The sequence below is a fragment of the Talpa europaea genome (genome assembly GCF_964194135.1).
Source record: "Talpa europaea genome assembly, chromosome: 11".
Lineage (NCBI taxonomy): Eukaryota > Metazoa > Chordata > Mammalia > Eulipotyphla > Talpidae > Talpa > Talpa europaea.
The window spans coordinates 27,499,298-27,517,458 of NC_140078.1; the positions used below are offsets into that span (position 1 = coordinate 27,499,298).

The 18,161-nt window shown below is 35.7% G+C and overlaps 3 protein-coding genes across 4 annotated transcripts; all 3 read right to left on the reverse strand.

Annotated features, from left to right (window-relative positions):
• Positions 1 to 1,624: 1,624 nt before the first annotated feature.
• Positions 1,625 to 10,178, reverse strand: MKKS (MKKS centrosomal shuttling protein; the record flags this gene model as incomplete). Of its 2 annotated transcripts, XM_084247260.1 has the most annotated exons (5): positions 1,625 to 2,062; positions 5,436 to 5,546; positions 6,442 to 6,617; positions 9,194 to 9,269; positions 9,459 to 10,178. In XM_084247260.1, 5 exons carry the CDS (start codon positions 10,176 to 10,178, stop codon positions 1,625 to 1,627), a joined length of 1,521 nt encoding a protein of 506 aa, XP_084103386.1. The 2 variants fall into 2 exon arrangements, with proteins under 2 accessions (XP_084103386.1, XP_084103385.1); XM_084247259.1 differs by having other exon boundaries at positions 9,194 to 10,178.
• A 223-nt stretch (positions 10,179 to 10,401) lies between these two features.
• LOC311179813 (uncharacterized protein) lies at positions 10,402 to 10,554 on the reverse strand (the record flags this gene model as incomplete). The annotated part of the gene is made up of 1 exon (XM_084247334.1): positions 10,402 to 10,554. The coding sequence occupies one exon, from the start codon at positions 10,552 to 10,554 to the stop codon at positions 10,402 to 10,404; it is 153 nt and encodes a 50-aa protein (XP_084103460.1).
• A 4,185-nt stretch (positions 10,555 to 14,739) lies between these two features.
• Positions 14,740 to 14,931, reverse strand: LOC311180036 (uncharacterized protein; the record flags this gene model as incomplete). The annotated part of the gene is made up of 1 exon (XM_084247715.1): positions 14,740 to 14,931. One exon carries the CDS (start codon positions 14,929 to 14,931, stop codon positions 14,740 to 14,742), a length of 192 nt encoding a protein of 63 aa, XP_084103841.1.
• Positions 14,932 to 18,161: the final 3,230 nt, after the last annotated feature.

Consider the following 18,161-nt stretch of genomic DNA (forward strand, 5'->3'; position numbering starts at 1 on the left):
TGTCTTTTGTGCTGTTACTTTCAGGTTTGGCTATGAATCTGAACTTGTGGAGGGTTTTTTGTGATCATCTCATAGTTCTCATGTGTTGTTGAAAATTTCTAACTTGAGGTCTGGGAAAAGGTTTTCTGCGTTGCAGTACTGTTCCATTCTATGGTAGGAAATAGAGGTTCCAGGTTCTTGTCATTTCCTGTCCATGTTCTGTCTTTTGTTGTTATAAGAAAGAAAATCTTAATTTTCACTGAAGTAAAAGCTATTGCTAAGGAAATCTTGTAAGTCATAAACCCGTAGACTTTATAACCATATCTTTATTGCATAAAATTCAAATTATACTCCTTAGTGAAACATCAGTATCTCCAGTTTAATTACAGGAGCTGTTCTATTTTTTGGTTTTTGCACTATTGACTAAACTGGAGAAATAACTTCCACTCTTTCCCTATGCTGTTTTCCTTCATAACGAAAGATAATTTTGTCTATGTCTAGAAAAATTTTTGATTTTTCCTAGGTGGACTGTGCTCTAGTGTCTGTTGGCTAGGAATGCTGCTAAACCTCTGGTGATGCACAGGACAGCCACAGCACAGCAGATATTTATCTGGTCTTTAATGTCAATAGTGCTAAGGCTGAGAACCTCTGGTCTAAAACAACTAGTATTTCCTACTGCTTTAAATGTGAAGACAATACGAAATTGTTTCTACCTTAGTATCTATATAAACCCACTTTTATTTCTAATCACAAATTTTCTCAAAATAACAAAAATTAAAAACTGTGATACAAATTAGCAATTGCAACCAGACAAAGCTTTCAACAATGACCTAACACTGAATGACATAGCCTCAGACAAAGAACACTAAATGTGCAATTTGAACACTTCTTTGGATTGAGCAATATGTAGTGGATTTTTTTTGATACTTTGGAATTTAATTTTGTACTTTAAACATACGCAGTTACTATTACTTTATTCACTAAAAAATTCTATAGTGAGTATAACTTAACTAGAGCATAGATTTCTGTATGTTCTTAAAAATGATGTAAAAATACCAGTGGTGGGCCTCCCCGGTGGTGCAGTAGGTTGAGCGCAGCACTGTGAAGCTGTGGCAGCCTTTGCAGCATGGGTTCAATTCCCAGCCAGCCAGGGAGAAACCCACATGGCATGGCAGACCTCTCCTGCCTCACCCGCTGCTTCCCTCGGCAGTGTCTTCGGTCTGTCTGCCTGTTCTGCTCCCCGCTCTTTCTCTGGCGAATTCTCTCACCCTCCCATGCCTCTGACCTGTACCCCAGTTCTTGTATAAATAAATAAATAAATAAAATCTTTAAAAAAATAATACCAGTGGGGGAGAGGGGGAAATAATACCAGGGACACAATGTATAGTGGTATGTATGGAATCCCTAAGATAATTACAATATCTTTAATCACAAATCTTCATATTTTTATTATATGGTATTTCTATTTAAGAATCATACCTTTTTTCCTTAAGTAAATGAATCTATAATTTTATGAATCACCTGTCTAATTATAAAGAACAGGCTTTGGGAAAGAACAAATTTACTCAGTATTTCTCTTGACATCTGAGTGGTTTTTCAGCTTTTCTTTTTTTTTTTAATAATATAAACACAGTGTTCTCTTACATCAGTTTTTATCTTCAATGACATATGAAAGATCCAAAATCAAATTGGCAGTCTCCACAGCTACTTGTAGGCCGCTAATCTTAGCAGCAAAACAGTCCAAGGTTAGGTTGTTGGTTGATCTCACAGCTTCATGTGGAAGGCAGGTTTGTGGCATAAAAGAATGGTGAGTACTCCTTAAGAAAGACCAGTTAAGCTCTTCCTGGCTATTGTATAGTCCACAGCCACATCTTGAAAGCAAGTCTTGCCAACTAACAGAGGGAGAATTTGCCTGAACTGACCAAAGGTGTCCATACTTCATATCAGTGAGAATATCACCTCCATCATGTTCCAAAGAACCAGCGAGAGATTCCAGTGCACTGCAAAATGCTTCAGCAATTAGTTGAAGTTCTATTTGAGTACATCCATTATCTTTGAGAATGTTCTCTGGCTCATTACAAATCTAAAGAGTAATAAAACCATTGAAAACACATACTGAGCAAATTAATATTATTAAAATGTTTCAGAAAAAATACAATACTTGATCAAACTCTTATTCATATCGCTATTATTTTTATTTATTTAGGGGTTTCTAAATGTATGAGTTAGCTGACCAGTTTACAGTCCCCTTAATCTTGATGGTTATAGTAAAAATATATGCTACCAGTCACATTATCAGAATGAGTGAATCAGAATAAACCCCGTCATCAACTTATTTTATTTTTTTAAGCCTATTTTTTTTTAAGATTTATTTTTATTTATTTATACAAGCACTGGGTACAGTGAGAAGCGCGGGAGGGTGAGAGAATTCACCAGAGGCAGAGCGGGGAGCAGAGCAGGCAGACTGACGAAACACACTGCTGAGGGGAGCAGCGGGCGGCAGGAGAGGTCTGCGCGCCATGTGGGACCCTCCTCCGGTGGCCGGGGAGCAGCCAGGGATCGAACCGGTGCTGCAGAGGTTGCGGGCAGCTTTGCAACCCAGCGCTCAACCGCTGTGCCACCGGGGAGGCCCATCAACTTATTTTAAATGACTGCCCAGTAGTACCTCCTTAATATACAAAGGACAGGATATAATGCATAAATCACAGGTTTTTGTACATATAAGAGGAAGCACCTGAAGACTATTGTCCTAATGCAGTACTATTTATATTTGGCAGAATGTTTGAGATATGTTTTAAATGAGAGTACATTTTATTATTAAAACAAAGACCATTTAGGGACATGTATCATTTTCACAGCAATGTTTAAAAATGAATAATTTGCTCTTTGAATTAATGAAAAGGTAATATGATCTTAAACTTTTTTTTTGGTTCCACAATTCTAAAAAGCTTATCCTACAAATTTCATGAGAAAAAGAAAAAGTAATATATTAGCAAACTAATAAGTGAATCATAGTTAAGAGATATTACTTCTTGAAACGTGACCACTTTAAGACACTTTAAGACATTTTTTACCTGGAAGATTTCAATCAGATGAGATAATCTCTACCTTTCTTTCCCCCACCATATCTTTCACACTATATTGTTTCTTCAAAATCCTATGCAAGGCATCTTCCTCATCCAAAACACTTTCTAGTTTATTCTATCCCATTTACAGACTATGTCACTGTACACTCAGAATCAATACATGGGCACTAATTTTGTTTCCCATAATGTATATTGTAATAACATTTTACTGACTTATAATTAATATAAAAAGTATTGGTTTGGGCCTCCCCGGTGGCGCAGTGGTTGAGCGCTGGGTTGCAAAGCTGCCCGCAGCCAAGGCAGTGCCGGTTCTATCCCCGGCCACCAGGCGAGGATCCCACATGGTACACAGACCTCTCCTGCTGCGCCCGCTGCTCCCCTCAGCAGTGTATTTCGTCAGTCTGCCTGGTCTGCTCCCCACTCTGGCTCTGGTGAATTTTCTCACCCTCCCGCGCTTCTGACTGTACCCCAGTACTTGCATAAATAAATAAATAAATCTTTTAAAAAAAGTATTGGTTTGTGATATATAACACAATCATTTGATATTTATATACATACAGTGAAGGGATCATCACAATAAGTGTAGCTAACACACAGTTGTAAGTTTTTTTTCTTGTCATGAAAACTTTTAAGATTTACTCTCTTAGTAACTTTCAGATATGAAATACAAGTACTACTGGCTACAGGTCACACGTTGTAATCACATCCCCATGACTTATTTGTTTTTAAGTTTGTACCTTTTTTTTTTTCTTAAAGATTTATTTATACAAGCACTGGGTACAGTCAGAAGTGCGGGAGGCTGAGAGGATTCACCAGAGCCAGAGCGGGGAGCAGAACAGGCAGACTGATGAAATATACTGTTGAGGGGAGCAGCGGGTGCTGCAGGAGAGGTCTGTTGCACCATGTGGGACTCTTGCCGGCGGCCAGGAATCAAACCGGTGCTGCAGAGGCTGGGGGCAGCTTCGCAGCCCAGCACTCAACCTCTGCGCCACCAGGGAAGGCCCTAAGTTTGTACCTTTTAAACCCTCTCACCCATTTTGCCAGCTACCTCCCACCCCTAGCTCTGGCAATCGCCAATTTCTTCTCTGTATTAGTGACTTTTTTTATGTTTGTTTTTGTTTTGTTTTAAAGATTCCAAGTGAGATCACATTATATTTATCTTTGTCTGACTTGCTTCAATTGTATAATTCCTTTGATGCCTACGTTGATGCCATATGTTGACACAAATGGCAAGATTTCCTTCTTGTTTGTGGCTGAATAATATTCCAGTTTGTGTGTGTGTGTGTGTGTGTGTGTGTGCGCGCGCGTATGGTAGTTCACCCACTGCTATCACAAATGACAGATTCCCTTCTTTTCTTTTCTTTTTTTTTTTTTGTGGGACACTCGCTGGTGGCCGGGGAACGAACCGGTGCTGCAGAGGCTGCGGGCAGCCTCGCAGCCCAGTGCTCAACTGCTGCGCCACCAGGGGAGGCCCTCCCTTCCATTTTTAATACCAGTGTGTATATGTGTTTCACATTTTCTTTATTCATTCACCCATCAATGCACACAGGGTGAAGTTCCTGAAGACTATATCCCAAATGAAGTATTTATTTATACTGATAACTTTTCATGAATGGACTTTCTCATCAAACAGATTTTAAATTATCTGGGGGAGCAGCACAGGGCATTTTTATAAAAGTCACTTATATTCTCACCAATCCCAGTCATTCACTAGAAGCACCTCAGTATCTGTTGATAACACTCCTGTCTAACAAAAGAATCAACTACAAGGTTTTGGAAAACACATACCTTTTTATATCTATTTTCAAATAAAGAAGGTCAACATTTATGAAATAATCAATCAGAACTATAATGTACTAAATTCATCTAACAATTGTCATGAAATGGAATTTCCTAGACTAATCAAACACATTCTAACAGAATTAACATTTGTCATAAATGAATACCAGTTAAAATTATAATTGAATCCAACACTTGGAATGCTTAAGTAAATGAAATTATTTTCTTGATGATACGAAGGTATTAAAGTATTTTGTAGACTTGAAACTTTCATTGTGAACATCAATTACAATTTTACCACAGCAGTTTATCTCTGAGAACTATCATTAACAGGATGTTCATTTCAACATGCAATGAAATTAGATAATAGTCTAAGAATGTGATCATTTATAAAAAGGTTAGATAATTTATAATAATCATTCGGATAAAGATATTATTCTGTACTTAGATAAGTTATTTTTCTAAAATGCTTTCAAGTTAGACTACTGAAAAAATGAGCATTAAAGTCTCCAGGGTATTATGATTTGGAATATTATCTCATAAAACAAATGTTTCTGAGAACTCAGATAATCTGAGTACTATCTACCCTACCTTGTATCTGATATATGCAGCCAAATGAGTTTCAGTACAGCCACCTCCCAACAAAACGCATGGTTCCTTGATTGTTAACTGCAAAACATGCAGTGCTGTTTGGCATGTGCGCTAAAAAAAAAAAACAAATCAGAATCAGACACTCACATCAGATGCATAAAGAAATAAAACCATGTTCTATCCTAAGGCAACTTAGATAACGAATTCAAAGAGCCTGGTTTTAATGGCAAAGGAACAAAACCCGTGTTGCCAATGTTGTAATGTGATTAATACATTTTTGGATATTAAAGATTAGAGATTGAACAAAAGTATTTTAACCAGATGTTTGTTTCTGTGAACCTAATTAATATTTTCTTTCATATACATTTGGCTCTTCAAATTAAGATTTATAAACGGGTGAACTCCAAATATCTGGGTCAACGATATTTGCCAGTGATTTTACTAAAAAATTTGTTTAAAAAATTAGTTGTTTAAATGCTATAGGATTTCAAAGTTGCTATGAAAATGATAACATAGCAACACTTGCTTATTAGTAGAAAAAAACTGAAACCTTAATATTCTCCAAGATAATTTCCTTGAATATACATGAATTTTTAAGCCTATGACCTATACCATATGTTGTTACGTCCCTTATATAATGTTGCATGTGTTATTGCTGGTCGAGAACAACAGACTCTATTGAGGCAGATGGTGGGTATAATAAAATAACTTATCTTCTTAGTGAATTATTCATACACATCAGCATTAAAGAATACACAATTCGATTTCTCAAGGAGTGTTAACATCATGGACCTCCAGATTGCTTGTAAATACTAGAAATAATAAATGGCACACATGCCAAGTCTACTGTAGTCATAGACAATTAAATGAACTTATGCTTTTAATTTTCATTTTTGTTGTTTGTGCTTTTGATACCATGTAGAGATATGAAGTGACTATTTAATCATTGTGGCTATTTAATCATTGTCTCAGCCAATATATATAGAATTCAAAGTTCATTACCTACCTTCAGCTCATCACAGACAGTATCATTTCTGTTGCAGAGAAGCAAACTGCAGACAGTTGCTTCATTAGGAAGAAGATGAAAAAAATGTTTGGAGCCAAATTTTTCAGAGCGCAAATCTTTCACACTTCCATAGCTACTAGGAGAGATTGAGTCCAGGGAACCAATAGGCTGTGTTCCTATTTTTTAGTTTAAAAAACAAAAAATGTATGAGTAAAAGTGGTGCATGCAATCATTTAAAATTATAATATTTTTCCTAGTCAACATAAAAAAGTTTCAGAAGCATAAAAAATTATGAAATATAGGATTAAAAAATAAGGTACATCTTAAGCCTATAAGCAGTATTCTAGTAAATAAAATAAAACAGAGGTTCTTTTGGCTAACAGACTTCTTTGAACATCTGTTAGAAGCTATTTTATACTCTTCAGAAAAAAGCAAACAAAATTTTGCTTACATTCTCCAGGAGACTAGGAACCCTGTAAGTCTTTTCAGGGATCAGAGATTCAGTTAACCCCACTAATATGGAATAAAGGTGCTGTGAAGAGGGTATTTTTTTAAGGCTTTATTATCTTCAACATCACACATGCAAATGAAGCTATCCAAGTAGCTGTGTAGTTGATTTGGGGGGATTCTCTACTCAGGGAACATACAGAATTTTTTTCCTATCAACTGTTTTTATGTTAAAAGTTATTTAAATTAAACTGTGCCTAAATAAAATGTGCCATTCATTTTATAACATTTCACTGTTATTCTTTTGCTATCTTAATTATTTTTGCTCTCCCTCTTGCATAGGTAAAATAGGAAAATTTCCAAAACACAAATTAGTAAAAATATGAGAAAATGAGAAGTTAGGAAGACTTGAAAATCTCCCAAATCTCTGTTGAAAGGTTATTTATGGAAAGAAACTATTACACCAAACTTCTATAACAATGCTACTTTGAAGTCTTAAGACTAAAACTAACTCTTGAGTAATGCAGCTCTTTATACCAGATTCCTAACTAACATTTAAAGACAGTTTCTTTCAAACTGATTGGATTAAAACATTAACATCTAAAAATACTTCCAGCTTAAAAAAAAAAAATGTGTAAGAGTCTTGAAAATAACTACCGAACAATTTTACTTTTTTGACTTCCGAAGCCTCCAAAAATAAGGAATACTGGAGTGATTTGCATTTTAAGGGGGGTAAGGCTTAAATCTTTCATAATCTTGTGATGAAAAAAAACATCTATATTGAGATTTGGCTTTGATGCTTTTTAGTCATTGAATGTTGAGCAAGTCACCCATGTCATTTTTCACTTTTCTGGGTGGATTTCCCATACGAGAGTAAAATGGGGATAATAATGTCTACTTTACAAATAAATCAAACCAAATTGAATGTGAAAATTGCTCTGTAAACCAGGATAACGTTCAGATATACCAGTGGCCCATACATAGTAATAGACTCACTACTTAACCTCTATCAATAAAGAGGAATTTTTTTGAATGGGGAGAAAGTAATGTTAACCTAGATACACCAGGGAAGATGGATTATGTCCCAAACTTGCTTCACAGGGTTTATTTAGCCATAGGCTTGGTAAAGTATTGCTTCCATTCCCTCACTCTCCCAACTCCTTTTATCTCAAAGGTCTCTACTCCCAAGATCTAAAATTAAAGATCTGGCTATCCTACATTTTAGTTAGAGATAAATAAGAACTGTGAACTGGCATGGAAACCCAGTTCCCATTTATAATGTTTTCTATGGGCAAATGCTTCACATTTTAAAAGTTGGCTAACCAATATCCCTAAGCTGGAAATCACCTGATTTATGAAAAGCCAGTAAATATTTAAGAATGAGTCTCATCCACACCAACAACGAATTCCACATAACTATTTCCATTATTTCATAATTTTCATTTTATGTATTCAACACTTAGCATTCATGATATTCCTTGTGATTTATAACTATATAGCGAATGGTAACAATGGTTTAATAACTTAAAAATTGAAGGTAATCAGAATGAAAAAATCATCTTTCTGATAGGCTGTCAATGCAGTTTATTGAACAGTGACTCATCAGAATTCTTCACCTTCTCATTTTTCATTGGCTGTGACAGATTATCAACCTTATACTTGCAAAGTTAGTAAAATACAGTGAATTTCTTGGCCATTATAATTCTGTATGTTAGTAAATATATAGTCAATTCAGCAAGCATTTGAGAATACCTACTGTGGATCAGACTGGTTTTTAAATGCTGAAAATCAAAGATGAATTTAGAGCTAGAGCACACCCACATATCTAATTAGAAACCACTATTTAGGCAGAAGTACAATTGTTTGTTGGAATTATATAAAAGTGAAGAGGGGATATTGTATCTGCAAAATTACTTTCTCAACATAATGTGATTGAAGAGTTTTAAAACTAAGCAGAATTTTGTTTGAAGTATGAAAAACTTTGTATGACTACGCAGATGTTACATTTCTCCATTATAAAGTATTTGCAGGTTAACAGTTTTAGACTATGACAGGTACCATAGTACATTTTGGTTCCAAAAAAAAATTGAAAATAGCTCCAATCACTGTTTTTGATAAGTGAATAATAATACAGCATCTTTTTCAGAAACAACTTTTTGCTGCTAAATATAATATTCAAACTTGGGGAGAGGCTGGCACCTTCTAAAATTTTTCAAGATGTTAATGGTGACAAACACTAAGAAAAGCGCTGCTCAAGGAAAATGTCATTTAAGTGTAAGGGGCAAAAACCAAGAATGCTTTTTACCTGTTGCTTTACTCAGGGGTTCCATAAGAGCCAGTCCAACTCTGTCTATGGCAATTATATGACGCACACTAAGAAACTGTTTCAAAGATGGGTGTATCACTTTTTGGCACAGGACAAGATCTACATGATCATTCACTAGCTGCCTTCCTAGATTAAGCAATTGTTCCAGTACAGCATTTTCAAGAGAAACCCCATAACTGACCAACATGGTTCCTTCTCCAGTATCAGAAAGGTCACCAGATAAAGATGAACAAAAGAGGGCCACTTTGAAGGAATCTGATTTTTTGATAGGTAGTATCTTCATCATTTGAATTTCTGATATTTCAATAAGTATTCCAGGTAATACAGTAGAATCTATAACTCTTTGACCTTTTAAAGGAATAATGATACTCTTTCCTAAAATGATGTGATCTTTAGCATTTTCTGGAATTGTAAGCAAAAAGGCTTTCAGAATCAAAGCACTAACGTGGTCTACTTCCTTTTGGATGAGCATACAGGCAGGTTTACTTGTTAATATACTACGCACCAAGCAAAGGAGCAGGTGAGTACTACTAAAGTCAACTGAGATTCGACAACAACAGACCTCAGACTTGAGATAGCTGGTACAGAGGCTCAAAAGATGCTTATTTAATTTGATGACAGTGGTGGGTGTCAAGTCTATTCTCTGAACATTTTCAATTAGGTTGCAGCAAAGAATGGCTGTGAATAAGCCACAATCACTGAAGCATGACACATGATTTTGCAGGGAAGTTGTCAAGATCTTTAAAATAGGATGGGTGACGGAAAGATTAGAGAGCAGAGCTGATGACTGTGAAGTTGTGCATACAGAGCCGCCTAAGCCATTGTGGAGCTGCTTCAGCCGACCTGTGGGGCCATAGCACGATGTTACAATTCCTTTAAAGACAGAAAGTGTGGTCCTGAATCTCTCACTTGCCAGTGGTTCACTTTCACACAGCGATGGCTTTTTAGCTTCTAAACGAGACATCTTACTTGATGTAGTAATTTGCAAAGACAGCTTTTATTTTGTTAACCAGTTTTCTATTTATTGCATTGTCATGGATTTTAACATTTAAAATAATTATTCTTTAGGAATGAAAGTCTAAAGATGCAGCATTGTAGCTATAAAATTAAACAGCTCCATATTTATGAAGGTAATCAGTATGTAATGATTTAATGACATATTATTAATTTTAAATATTTATTTTACTTCATTCTTCAATATTCTTTTGCTTGCCTACAGACTGAGATTTCACAGATTGTTTTGCAGACCACTGTAGAAAGTATGTTCCAAGATGGACACCTATGAAAGAAACCCCAGCTACAAGAAGCCAGTTCTTTCTAATCCAACTGGTGTTTTTCATCTCCTCTTTCAATATCAAGGTGATTCAAAGCTGCTTCTTTCTGTAAGAAACAAAAATAAAATATTGTAGACAAATAATTTCAAAATATTCTAAATTGCAGTTTAGTACTTTATTGCTCTGTTACCTCTTTAGAAAATGGAATTTTATGGTAAAACCCTCCATAAAATGAGAAATGTAAATCAACTTAGACTAAATATTCACTGTTTTATTCTTTATTTTAAATCTTTGATTTGTAAACTTGAACTTTAACGAGTCTAACTAGTTATCATATATGCTAACTACACTGGCACTTGTACCAGCTTCCTAAATAAGGCTAAATAATGTGACTTGAGGTATAAAGGTTCAGTTGATTAATAGTTATTTTCAGGAATATGCTAAGTTTGGTAACCACTTGAATAGTATCTTGCATAAATGATACTAACTCAACTACCCAGACTAAAGTAGAATTGACAAAACATGATGCAGACCAAAAAGATACTCTGAAGATGTACCAAGGGTTGAAGGTAATGAAGGAATATTATATGAAATGTTAAATTATTATAGGCTGTCACTCATAAGGACTGACAATGCAATGCAATGTTACTGACTGTAACAATACAACTGAGCCAAAATAAAGTTAAGACAATGATGATCATCTTTTTCCCTGTGATGGTAAAGCTATATTCTTTTTTCAGGTTTGTGGAAGAAAAATATCTCTTTATCTTGTGCAAGAAACAGCTAAGTTACTCAAATATTATTTCAATGGTTATTTTAGGTGAAGAAAGATCTGTGAAATACATTTAAATAAAATCTTGGTGAAAAGACTCCTATAAACAATCTGCATATAACAACACATACATACAAACCATAATAGAAACCAATTAACAAAACATGACTGACAAAATTTCTCTAGTCAAAAAAGTTTTCAAGACCTAATAATGTGCACAACTTTTCAAAAGTAATTGCCAAGTTGTCACTTCTTCCATTCTTGTGGTAGTAAGATCAGTAATCATTATCACCTAGCTAGTGTGTATATATATATAAAATAAGAAAAGATGAAATCAAAGTATTGGTGAGTCCAAATTCATTTTTAGGATGTCAGATCTGGTTGACTTATAGGTCTAGACCTAGACTTCTAAAGAAAGGCCAAATAAAAGGTAAAAACACAACAAAACACTGGGTTCATTTTAGTATATGTTTGGCCGTATCAGTTCAGCTGTTCATGACTCACTTCCTAAATAACTGAACCTATAATTCCAAAAGTTACTGTCTGAAGAATGGTTCTGATTATTCCTGGATACAGAGGTGGTACAGGGGCTTTTGAAACAAGGGATAACTTAACTAAAATAGTAGTAAAACTTACATGAATTCAGAGAAGTACTATGAAACATGATTTAAAAAAACATATTTATCAAAATTTCTCTTAAAATGAATCAGGATTCCTTGAAAAAAAATGGCTGCTTCTAGGTAGGTGTAAGGCAAGGAATATACCAGCTAAGAGCTTTTCCTGCCAAAGAGTAAAAGTGTCACTGAAGACTACTTTGGGCCATAATCAAAAGGGCATAGGAAAAAAAGTGACTTGGAGGGAATCCCTGAAGGGACAATTTGAGCACTAAGAAGGATAATGACTAATAGATTGAGATAATTAAAATACATGCAAACCCATGAATTTACATTGTCATCAGAAACAAAAATCCTTCAATGCTGCTAGAACACAAATTCGCTACAATAAAAATCAAAAAAGGGAGATATTTTATCGAGCTTTTCCTATATGAATACACTTTAGGGTAACTGAACAGCTCATCAGAAAAAGTTTTTCCAGTTAATAAATGGAATAGGAAGGATAGAAAGATTATACAGTATCCTTTTGCAACCCCTAAGAAAATAATGGATCAGATTGTCAAAGCAGTTGGCAAATTACAGCTCATGGGCCATACCCAGCCCACTGTCTATTTCTGTAAGTAGTTTCACTGGCTCAAGTTCTACTATTGTATATGAATGCTTTTGTGGTACAAGGTAAATTTGAGCAGTTAGAACAGAGACCATATGGTCTGTATAGCCTAAAATATGTACTCTTTGGTCCTTTATAAAGTTTACCATTTCCTAGATTAGAGCAACAGCATCAACAGATTTTATAATAGGGATATTGGATCGACAACTCACTTGAATCTTAGCAGTCCTGAAAAGTAGATCAGACATTATATGTGATACACTGTGATTCACAAGAATGTACAAAACTGCACCATCCACAAAGTGTTCTTGTTTCAAAAGAAAATGAAACAGAACCAAAGCAAGCCCCCTTATCTAATTACTGAATTACAGTAAATATGGGAGGAGGAACTTGTTTAATGATGAAATGAGGACTCAATCAACTAAACTCAGAATGTGGGCAATTTTTTTTTTTTTTTTATAGAGGCATGTTTTATTTATTTATTTATTTATTCATTTGTTTGTTTTGTTTATACATGCACTGGCTACAGTCAGAAGCATGGGAGGGTGAGAGAATTCACCAGAGCCAGAGCGGGGAGCAGAGCAGGCAGAAGGACCAAAGTACACTGCTGAGGGGAGCATCGGGCAGCAGGAGAGGTCTGCGCGCCATGTGGGACCCTCCTCCGGTGGCTGGGGAGCAGCCGGGGATCGAACCGGCGCTGCAGAGGCTGCTGGCAGCTTCGCAACCCAGCGCTCAACCGCTGCGCCACCGGGGAGGCCCAATGTGGGCAATTTTTAAAAACGCATATTAGGAGGGGAATGGAACAGCTGAAGGGCAAATTGGGAAATATGCACATGATCCTAGGTATGAAATGGTAGTAAGGAGCTGCCATTAATTTTTTCAGTGTGACAATGCACTGTGGTCACATGACTTGAGACTTGCTCTAAGATATTCTAGCAATTAAATAAAGGGTGGGGGAAAGACAAAAGATTAGGCAAAACAACGTTGATAAATGTAAAGCTAAGTATGGATACTATGTTCTTCCTATTTTAGGGTATGTATATAATTTTCTATAATAACAGTAAAAATAAGAAAGAAAATAGGGACTTTTTTTGGTGTACTTCAACTGTTAGGAAGCAGTGTTTAACTCACTCTAAATCTGGTTTTAACATTTGCTCACCCATAGTCTGTTTTAATATTTGTTTTTGCTTGCTTGACTGGTAAGTAGTGGCTTCTACTTTCTAACTTTGACTATAAAACTGCTGTAATATTGGCAACTAAAGTCACTTACAATATTTACCTTAGTGTTTTAGGAGATAGAATTCCTAATCTCAAATTTACATTCCCTCTAATTAATAATATTTTTATATGTGGGAAAAATATTACTGAGATTCTTCGTCTATAAGGAATTTAAGGCCTACTATTACTCACTTGAAGGTCATAAAGGTGTATTTCTATAGAACATCCTCCACAATTCTCTAAAATCACAACATTCTATCTGGGGCCCGGTGAGTTTCCTAATTCAGAATTTCTGACATTTAGAAATATAGTGTATAATATCCATAACAAAATAGTCAGTGTTTAACATCCACAATATAATAGCATAGTGTAACATTAATAATCAAACACAATTTCTGCAGTGAAACTAAATATTCATATCCAGTGGAATAAAGACTGCATACTGCCGCATGTCACTTAAGATCAGGTTCTATAACCAAAGCATTTTCAACAAAACCTTTTGGACTTTTTGAGTTTGGGAATTATAGATAAAGGATTCTCTTATTCAATGACTCTTATAGTAACAAATTATTTTGAAATCAAAATAACAGATACTAAGTGATGAGTACAATTAGTTTTGTCTTGGAAAAAACAGAGAACAATAATAATAAAGAACCTCTTTTTTGCAGCTTACAGATTTGTAAGAGCTGGAATGGATTTATGGTAAAGAAAAGTGCTTCTTTGGATAAGTTCATGATTCTGGTAACACTGCCAACCAGAAAGGCCAGAACAAGTACTATAGGCTAACTGCCATTTCTCTCTTTTTACAAAAACTGCTAAGCAACTGTCCAAGGTTTTTGTGCAACAAACTTTTCTAGAAGCAACTGGAGAAAAATATTTTGCCAATAGGTCATAATAAAAACAAGTAACTTAACAACTTAAGGATTTTTGTGCCAGAGTACCATGCTTTTTTAATGATCATGCTTTCCATCTGGTGGAATATACCACTTGGTTTTCCCAATGAATCAAATCAAACTTACCCAAAGACTGCAAGTCTCTTATTTCCCTTGGATGTGGCTCTTCTGAGGATTTGCAAGTGCCAGACTATCTGGTTCAGGAACGTCGTCCTTACTCGGCACTTGAAAAACAGGGCTGCTTTTGATTTTGTGCCACCCCAAGTGTATGAGTCCGACTACAGGTACCATAACAATCAGAACTTTATAGTCTTTCCAGAACTTCTGAAAGCTCATAGTCCTTCAGCATCAGTACACCTAAAAAAAGACCAACAGTTAAAAAAAAAACACAACCGCCCTCAAATTATATCCATAAACCACCATAAGCATAAAATCACAAAAAAGCTGAGAGTCAAACATTTTTAGTTACAATATATTGCAGAGCTAATTGACAAAAAGAGATGTGTTTTAGGAGCAAAGGGATAGCAAGAAGTCAGCCTGGGAAACTCATAAAGCAATACTGAATTTTTAGTTAACAATGAAAAAGGAGAAACATTACTACCTGGAAAAGCTGTATGAGTCTTTGGACACTCATGCATGGATAGGATTTTCTTTATATAATCATATTTTCTCTGAATAATGAAGTATAAAAAATTATAGTTAGTCACAAATTTGAGAAAAATAAAATGACAATCCATAAAGATACATTAAGAATTAGATTCTGTATTCCAGTACGATATAAATGATGGCATTTCAATTGAGCCTGGGAAAGGCATACAAGGATTCCAATTGTAGTAAAAGAATCTTGGCTCTGACTTTATGAATTAATGCTATTTCCATTTATGTGGTGAACCATTGAATATTGAAGTGTTTAATAACTCTGTCCTACTAGTTTACATGATGAAACTGGAACCAGTAATTTGGCTAGAGTAACAAAACTAGTGAGTACGAAAAATAAGTATTGTTCCCTCCTTTGGGTTTAGACAGTAGTATGGAGAGAGGCCCAGGAAGTCTGTTTTTGATGATGTGTTGGGTTTGGGAACTTGAACTAGATAACCTCTAAAGACTTCTTATAGTTATTTAAGGGACATGCATTAGAGTTTAATTAGCTTAAAGACTTTTGCTGATTGATATGAATGGATCTACTTTCAGTATCTTTTTTTTTTTTTTTTAAGAGGCATGTTTTATTTATTTATTTATTTGTTTGTTTGTTTGTTTGTTTATACATGCACTGGGTACAGTCAGAAGCACGGAAGGGTGAGAGAATTCACCAGAGCCAGAGCAGGGAGCAGAACAGGTAGAAGGACCGAAGTACACTGCTGAGGGGAGCAGCGGGCGGCAGGAGAGGTTTGCGCGCCATGTGGGACCCTCCTCCGGTGGCCCGGGAGCAGCCAGGGATCGAACCGGCACGGCAGAGGCCAGCGCTCAACCGCTGCGCCACCAGGGAAGCCCTACTTTCAGTATCTTTCTAATCAGTGAAGGATAATAACTGTTTCATCATCCATAAAATATACCAAGAATTAGGTTCAACTGCATGAGTTTCAATATGCTGAAATCTTAGGGTAATTTTGTATGAATGTCACTGCAAAAATATCTGAACAGCATTTTTACTTCTTCCTCCTGAAGGGTAAATGGTTTTCAGGCTTTTCTGCCCTACCACCATTAGGATTAACCTGCCTGATCCTGCACCTGCAGTTGTTACACTGTTGCAAGCTGTGGTGTTTACTTCTGTGGGCCCTACTTCTGTGGGCCCTGGAGGAGTATTGAGATATTACCCAAGAGAAGCAGAGGCAGGAGAAAAGAGACAGAAGAGGCAGGAGAGAAGGGAGAAAGAAGCCCAGGGTGAAGGCTTGCAAAGGGCTTGGAGGCCTACCCTGCATCACTCCCAGCCCTGCCTGCCATGTACCTGATTGCTGCACCACATGTAAAAGCACAATAAAAGCCTGGGAAAGCCACCGAAGGCTCCAGGACTCTGCTTTAAATGTTGGCTCCGATCATAGAAATCCTGCTGTCCCATCCTGCCCCTACACCTCCCCTTTTAGTCAAAGTGAAAAATATAACACTGTACTAAATACCTCAACTGTCTGTGTTCTGTATATATATTAAAAATAAAGAGAAGGCTTAAAATTTTGCCTATATATATATGCTATCCCCAGTATTGGAAACTACTTCTCCCCATGGTCCAAACTCATAATTTGTAAACACTACTTTGCAAGTGAAAGTACCATGTGGCCTTTTCTCTTTCTAAAGAGTTCTGGTATTCTATTCACTCACTGCAACCTTTATAAATCATACCATTTATTGACATGTTCACACTGCATCTCTGGAGAAAGTCAGTCACAAAAATCACTATTATATTTCACTGTGAAGTCCACTATGCCTTGGATCATTTGAGACTCGAGGATAGAATAAAACAATCGAGGGAGTCACTGGGTGATTTGAAGTAATGAGGGAAGAACTATAGTAAGGGTTAGTTCCTAGAAGGAAGAAGGGACAGCGGCTGTACCAATGTCAACTTTGTATTGACTGATAGATGGCATTTTTGTCCACCAAATACCCTGACTTAAATGTTTAGAACATGTCATCGATAAGTCATTATATACAGTCTTCTAAATACATAAGATGATTTTAACAACTCTAGTTCTGTAACCTTAAGTTATTAAATCATATACTTTTAATAGACGGCATCTTTGCCCTTCAAGTTTATCAGCTCCTGATCAATGACACAAAGCAATACTTGTCAATTTCTTCCTGAACTATAACTTTTAGGAAAACAATGCATAGGAAATACAGTAGTTTTAAAAGGATATGATAGTAAAGTGATTAAGATGAGTAACTTAACTAAAATTCAGGCTTAAACTACAATCTGTAGTAATATTTAGGAAAATGTACTGAATATTTTCTTCATGTGGAGCACAGCGTGCAATGTGATATATAATGAACCTTCTTTGAAAAATGGTCCCAGAGTAGAATAAAATTAGCTCCTGACACTTAATGAATCATGGGGTAAAGAAAAAGGAGGCACTCTGTCATTTTAGATTTACTTTAGTTAAACCAGGGAATTAGTATCCATTTAGGCTGAAAATTGCCTTTATTTACCAAATATTATTGAAGTCCAATAATAGCATTTCCTGGTTAGTAAATGATGGGGGTTGATGTAATGTTTAATTGCTTTAATGCTTACTCAATTCCTACATGTCTCCATGTCCTCAAATTCTCCATATCTCATATATTGATCTGGCTAATGGGAGTAAGAGATTAGGAAACTATTTTCCAATAATTATTCTGTTGTCCTTTAAGAGGTCTGAAAAATAATTGGGATCAAAATGATTGGGGTTTTTACTTTACAAAATATTTTTAGAGTCTTCACATTCACTGAGTACCACACCATATATTTAACAGACTAACAAGCATAAAGGCACTAGTACTCTTAAAATGGCATAGTTATTTAAGCTACTTTATTTCTGCCACTAAAAGTTTTCTAGTATGTTCTATGTATTCCATTGACTGAATAATCAACGTCCTAG